This window comes from Peromyscus maniculatus, chromosome 2 (assembly GCF_049852395.1).
Source record: "Peromyscus maniculatus bairdii isolate BWxNUB_F1_BW_parent chromosome 2, HU_Pman_BW_mat_3.1, whole genome shotgun sequence".
In the NCBI taxonomy this organism is placed as follows: Eukaryota; Metazoa; Chordata; class Mammalia; order Rodentia; family Cricetidae; genus Peromyscus; species Peromyscus maniculatus.
This window is the reverse complement of record NC_134853.1, coordinates 150,252,763-150,259,258: the sequence shown is the minus strand read 5'-3', so window position 1 is coordinate 150,259,258 and position 6,496 is coordinate 150,252,763. Positions and strand designations below refer to the sequence as shown.

General features: G+C 58.2%; 1 protein-coding gene across 7 annotated transcripts in view; it reads left to right on the top strand.

Moving 5' to 3' along the window:
• The first annotated feature begins 491 nt into the window (after positions 1-491).
• Ptpru (protein tyrosine phosphatase receptor type U) overlaps positions 492-6,496 on the top strand; it is a 76,241-nt gene continuing 70,236 nt past the window's right edge. For all 7 annotated transcript variants that reach the window (XM_015994446.3, XM_006975566.4, XM_015994445.3 and 4 more), the window contains exon 1: positions 492-689. In XM_015994446.3, the coding sequence (XP_015849932.2) occupies positions 617-689 (73 nt within the window). In that variant the 5' untranslated portion in view covers positions 492-616. The remainder of the gene's footprint in view (positions 690-6,496) is intronic.

Genomic DNA, 6,496 nt, shown 5'->3' with positions numbered 1-6,496 from the left:
GGGCAGAGTTCCAAATTTATTTACCCCGAGTAGCCAGAGGCTATTGAAGGAGACACGGGAGTTAATGGGAGAGGTGAATTTCGTGTTAGTGAAAGTAAAAGCCAGAATTCTAAAGGCCCAACAACGTTTTTTGGTAGGTTGAGGAGTGCTCTGTCACTGGAGGGAGATGGGAATGTGTATTCGGAAGGGCCAAGGTAGAAAGAAGTTAAACAATGGAGGGGACAGAGGAGCCAAGTGTCCCTGGATCACAGTCCCAGCCGAGGGCACCAAATGTGCTGTCTGAGAATGCTCATGTGAATTCTGGCACCGGCCGATGGGTCTTCTCGACGGGGTGCAGGAGTGGGGGAAGGGCGCGCCGGGGCCAGCGGGCCCAGGGACCCCGGCCGCAGCGCGCGCCACCGCCAGCAGGGGACGCCTCGAGACCGCGGAACTCGTGCCCGGGGGCCTGACGTCAGCGCCCCGCTCGCTCGGGCTCCCGCTCTGGACTCGGCGCCAGTCCCGCTCCGCGCGGCGCTGCTCCGCTACGGCTCCCGCTCGCCTTGGGCTCAGGCTCGGCTCCGGTGGCGTCGCCTTCCTAGCAGCGGGTCCCTAGGACCCAGGCGGCGGCGCCCCAGCCATGGCCCGTGCTCAGGCTCTGGTCCTGGCGCTCACCTTCCAGTTCTGCGCGCCGGAGACCGAGACTCCCGCAGGTAAGCGCGCGGGGTCCCTCCGAGCTCATCCCGCGAGCACCAGGGGCCGGGGATGGCTCGTCGCGCGTGTCGGAGTGCGGGATGCTCGGTCGTATGCTCCGAAGGTCTGTGACCGCGGTGTCCGTAGTTTGTGTGCAAGCTGAGGTTGCTTGTATACCGCGGCTGCGAGTGTGCTGGCGTGCGTGTTGCCTGCGTGGGGCACCGGGTGTGCTCTAGCTCGTGTCTGCCGGTGTCTGTCGGTGCTGCCAAGTGGGTTGTATATTTGAGTTTCCGTAGCTTGGCTGGAGTTGCGTCTGACACTGTGTTGCATTTGTTGGCTTTTTTGTATTCCCCAGGCGGGAGTGCTGTTGCTGGTGCGTTCGAGAACCCGCGTGTTTGTTTTATGCGTGTGCTGCAAGGGTTCTGTGGATCTTGCTCGATTGTGGGCCCCGGGAGTGCGTGTGTGGTGTGTGTATGTGTGCAGGCGTGGGAACGGATCTGAACCTGTGTGTCTGTGCGCTGTGTCCACGAGTGTCCCTGTGGGAGCGTTTGGGGTGTGCGGTGCTGTGTGGGTCCGGAGAATGCGTGTGGGGGAGCTTGTCTGGAGTAGATGTGAGTGTGTCGGTGCCCGTTGGCTGCGTGGCTAGGAATACTGCGAGCGTGGGGCGCTCCTGGGCCGTGGTCGAGTGTGGCCGGGAGCCGAGGGTGTGTGTGCATGTGTGAGTGTGTGTATGATCGCGCGCGCGCGCGTGCGTGGCGCACCCGGCCGGAACAAGTTGTCGCGGCAGCGTCCCTCGGAGGCTGGGGCGGCCCTGCGGCTGGCCAGGGAAGGAGGGGGTAGAGACGCGGCCGTGGCCTCCGACTCCGACATTTCGGGCCGTTTGTTGTTTCGCAAGTTCCGCGCGGCGCTGGCTGGCTGCTGATCCGAGGCGGCGCCAGGGCCGCGGGGCGCCCGGGTGGGGAGGACCGCGGGGCGCACCCGGGTGCGGGCGGGGCTGCGGCGTCGGGGCCCCCTCAGGGCCTGGCTGGAGGCCGCGGGACGGCCTCCCCATCGTGGCTCGCCAGAGGCGCCGGGAACGCCGCGGTCCCCGGGGACGCTGCCTACGTCTGCTTTGCAACTTTGTGCGGCCTCCCGGCCAGCCGGGTCCGCGCGTGCGGACGTGTGTGTGAATGTGTGCGTGGGGCTCCCGCTTGACCTGAGGTGTGATCGCACACTTGTGTGTGCTTTGGAGTCTGGCGTCCTTTGGAGGGTGTGTGTGTGTGTGTGGGCGCGCGCTCGTGTGTGTGTGTGTGTGTGTGTGTGTGTGTGTGTGTGTTTGTGTGCGCGCACGCGTGTGTGTGTGCTTTCGCCTGTCTGAATGTGTATGTCCAGCGCCCGTGTCTGTGCGTTCGCGAGCGCATCGCATCGTGTGCTGTGTGGAAGGTGTGTCGGTGTGCTTGTGTATGTGCGTGGCCCACAGTCCTTTCCTGAGGCCTGGACCCCAGGCCCCGGCCCCTCCAGCGGGCGTGCTTCTTCCAGGGCTTTCTCTTGCCATGGCTCCAGCCACCCGGCGTGGGGTAGCGGGGAGCCGCCTCGGGTGGAAGCAGGGCGGTCACTTGCGTTGCCGCCTCGGGCGGGGGGTCGGGGGGGACGACGACAGACTCCAGGCCGCCTGCCCCAGACAGCTGGCCTCCGGGGATCTAGATCACAGCCCCGCCCCCCACTCCGGGGGAGGGGTAGCTCCCCGAAGCTGTCCTGGCCTTGCCCTGCAGCTCTGGGACCTTGCTACTCAGCTTCAGTTTTGACCTCCTGGTACCTGAGAGGGGGATCCAGGCAACCTGCCTCTTAGACCATCCTCAAACCTTCTAACCTTCCCCCATTCTGAGATCTCCCACCCCACCCGCATCACCTTGATTTGAGAACACACCTGGGTCTCAATTGCCATGACAGTGGACTGTCAGGATTAAGGTTTGGGAGACCTACTGCAGGTTATTCTCATTCCTGTGCCTCAGTTTCCCCATCCGCTTCGTGGTGTTAATAATGATCGCATGTGATACTTGGTAGAATGTAAAGTCCTCTAGTTGGGAAGACCCGAAGATGGGTTGGAGGGGTGTGGCAAAGCCCGGGAGGCTAATTTGAAGTCAAGGGAACATGGGTTCAAATTTTGCCTCTGCTATTTGCTGTGTGTATGTGACCTTGGGTAAGTCACTTTACTTCTGAAGCTCCTGGCACCTTTGAAGCTTTTACTATTATAGAATGATCCAGAAGCCTGGGGAAGAAGGAGGGTGGCAGCCCCCTGTCTGCAGTCTAGACAGTGAATCTAGTCCCCTGCCTACCTCCCTAGTCACCAGGTGGGGGTCTGTGTAGAGTGTCTCAGCTGTGCGAACCTGGCCCAGTAATTTTTCCTGTGGCACTCTGGCTCAATATGTCTTTTTGGTCACTGGAGTTGTGGACGGCAGGAATGAGGGAGAAGTCTCCAGAGGGCTTGTCAGGACAGCCCAGATTTCTCTCTGGGGCTGAAAGGGGGGCTAGGCAGGAAGCCAGGAGGGTGGCCTGGATCCTACGCCACACCTCCGGGCTGCCTCCTGCCTGTATCTGGTGGCAGGGGAGGTCCATGGCCGTGCCCTGTTTTCTGGAGGCATGCTCTTATCTTCCATGCTGTCCCCAGCTGGGTGTGGAGGGTGGCCTCCTCACCCGGCTAGGTCAACCAGAGTGGCAGGAGGTGCTTGGGGGCTTCCCTTTGTGTCCTGAACTGTCCCATCCTATGCCTCTGCCACTTCTCCCTTCTCTCCCTCCTCAGCCATCTTCCGCCCGCAGGGAGGCTGCAGCCTCTTCCTTCCACTGTGCCAGAGTTCTTCCTAAAATGCACGGTTTACACCTCTCCTCAGATCCTCCTCAAAGCTCCTCCGTAGTTCCAGAGTTAAGTCTTTCCCTTGGCTCCGTCAGTGCTCTGGCCCCTGCCTACCTGGCCCACCCCATCTTGTGTTCTGGATAGCCTTATTTACCAGTAGTCCCTAAGTGCCCACCGGCCACCGTCTCGTCTCTGCACCTTGTACAAACCCTCCTTTCTCGCCAGGACTCTCTGATTGCACACCTTCCAATGTGAGTCTCCAGTTTGTCTCTCTGCTGAGGTATCACTTCCCCCTTGAAAGCCTTCCTTGGTTTTCCTCTGTTCTAGCCTAGGAAAGAGGAGGTAGGAGTTGATTGGGTTTTTATATGATATTGGAATTACCATCTCTTAGTCCTGTCACCCTTACGAGACCAGGAATTCTGTAAGGAAAGTCACTGTGGAGCTGAATACTTGGTGCCAGGCACGAGGCCTCAGCCTCCTCGTCTGAATAAATGGATGTGATATCCAAGAGTGTGAATGAAGCTGGGGGATATGGTTCAGTCCTGTAATCCAAGTACTGGGGACGCTGAGGCAGGAGGATGGATGGCAAGTTTTGAGGTCAGCCTGAGTTGCAACAGTGAGCTGCCCATGCTAGCTAGAGCAACCAACATTGTAGTTTAAAAAAAAAAAAAAAAAGGCAGAAAAGAATGAATGAAGTCAAGTGGGTCAAATTCAGAGCTGGAGATGCCCAGATGGGGGCGCAGTGGCTCCACTGAACGTAGACTTGAAGGCTGAGGTTTTTTTTTGCTCTGGTAAGACTCTGGAAAATTCTGCTGGTGGATGGTGTTACGTTGTGAAAAGGCCATGTCCAGAAAGTGTCATCTGGGAGCTGTGAGTTAAAGAGGTTGAGTCCCTGGCAGAGGCTGAAGGGAGAGAGCTCTTGAAGGAGGAGGGCCCCTCCCCCGGCCTCCTGGTGCCGCCTCCTCTCCCCTCCCCTCCCCTGGCTCCACCCCTAGCTGCTGGCTCAGCTTGTCCAGTCCAGGGAGTCCCAGGCTTTTGTGATCAGGACAACCGTTGGCGAGGCGTCCAGCGAGTCTCAACCGTCAATCTGAACATGGGGAGGAGGGAGGAGGGAGGAGAGCCCATGTGAGGCAGACATGCCTTCAGTCCGCAGTCACAGATGGACTGTGGCCTGGGTAGAGGAAGCCACAGTCTTCCTCCTGGATCCCGAGGGACTGTCTCTGAGCTGGAGAGAAGAGAGGCCAGCATTGTAGGGGTTGGGGGAAGGTAGACAGATGTATACAGGTGTGATCCCGTGGCTTGGGCAGCCAGAGTGGGGCATGTGTGTTTATGCATGTGTGTGTCATGGAGGGGCCAGGTGCACAAGGCACATGCATGGCCTGTCAGGGTGCCAGGCCTTCTGGTCACCTTGCTGTGGCTAGATCTGAGTTTGGAGTTGGGAAGAAACAGCCGTGACACCCCACCCGGGGATCCCCCAGTATCTCATTCCTGGAATGGTACAGAGTTTCTGGGTGCCTCAGAGTGGGTGCACCAATCTCAGGGTGTGAGAATATTGGGGTGTACAGAGGATTGTACAATGGCTCTGATCTGCAGGCTGGTGCCTCCAGGTTCTGTGGGCCCATGGGCATCGGTCCAGATTGCCGTATCCAGTAGAAGCTTCCATAGTGATGGCCAGGCTCTTTGCTTGCAGGGGTGGCTTCTTACTCACATGTGGCCCTTCAGTTTAAATTAGGTGCAATTAATTAAAATACTAATTTAGTTCATCAGTTGCACTAGCCAAGTCTCCAGCCCTCAGCTCTTACACACTGCTAGTAGTTATCAGCATATCGACAAGTAGAGGACCTCCCGGCACTTGTAGAATGTTCTGTGGACTGTGTTTGTCTGAAACAGTGGTTCTCAGCCTATGGGTTGAGACCCCTTTGGTTGTCGCAGATCAGATATCCTACATATCAGATATTGGCATTACAATTCGTAACAGTAGCAAAACTACAAATTATGAAGTAGCAACAAAGTAATTTTATGCTTGGAGGTCACCACAGCACGAGGAATTGTATTAAAGGGTTGTGGCATCAGGAAGGCTGAGAACCTCTGCTCTCAAAGGACAAGCCGGCAGAGCTTTAGTGTGGCCTGGGCTCTGCAGAGAGTGGAGCTGGTGTGGACGGAGAAACAGCCCCATACGCTCCCCCTCCCTGCCACGACCTCCATCACATCCTGCCTGTCACCGTAGCTTCTCCTCCGCCCTGTCACCAAAGGGCCCTTTGTGAGTGCTTGCTGCCACTCCTTTGCCTCCAGTCTCCTCAGCTCCCGGGGCTAAACCGCAACCCTAACATGGCAGGCCAGGCCAGGCCTGACCAGCTCTTTCTATAGGAAAGAGCCTCCTCTGTGTCCCTTGCCCTGAACTCTGCTCCTAGCCATCTGCTTAGTAATCCAGACCCCTAGCGTCCACCGCGCCCTTTGACAGGTCTCTACCTTTGCCCATTCTGTGCCTTTTGCTAAGACTCTTCTCCCTCCATTCTAGCTCCATTGGTTGTCCCTGTCACAGTAAAGCTGCCCTGCCCCCACCGGACAGTTGGGGTGGACTTGTAAGGCTTGCTTGATCATAGGCTGCCCTTCTTCAGCTGGGAGCCCTCTGAGGGCGGAGCGGGGTGTTTGCCATCTCTGGTTCCCTTAGTGGTGTACGGTGGGTGCTCATGGAGTGTTTGCATGGGTTTGAACCCTCCGATGTTACAGGGAAGGTTTAGCGGGGGGTGGGGGTGGTGAAGGGAGGTCCTGGGGTGTGGAGGGCTGATAAGCTCCCTTAAGTGGCCTGCAGCATGGTAAATGGTGGGGCACCCCTGTGGTGCCAAGTCTGAAGAAGCTGTGCCTGTGTGGCTCTGGGGGTGGGGTGGGGTGGGTCTTGAATAGATTCCCACCACACAAAGCCCAGGACTTAGAATTGGACCCAAAGGGGACAAGAGAAAGGCAGTTGAGGTGGGGGCGGGTTGGGGCACTGTTGCC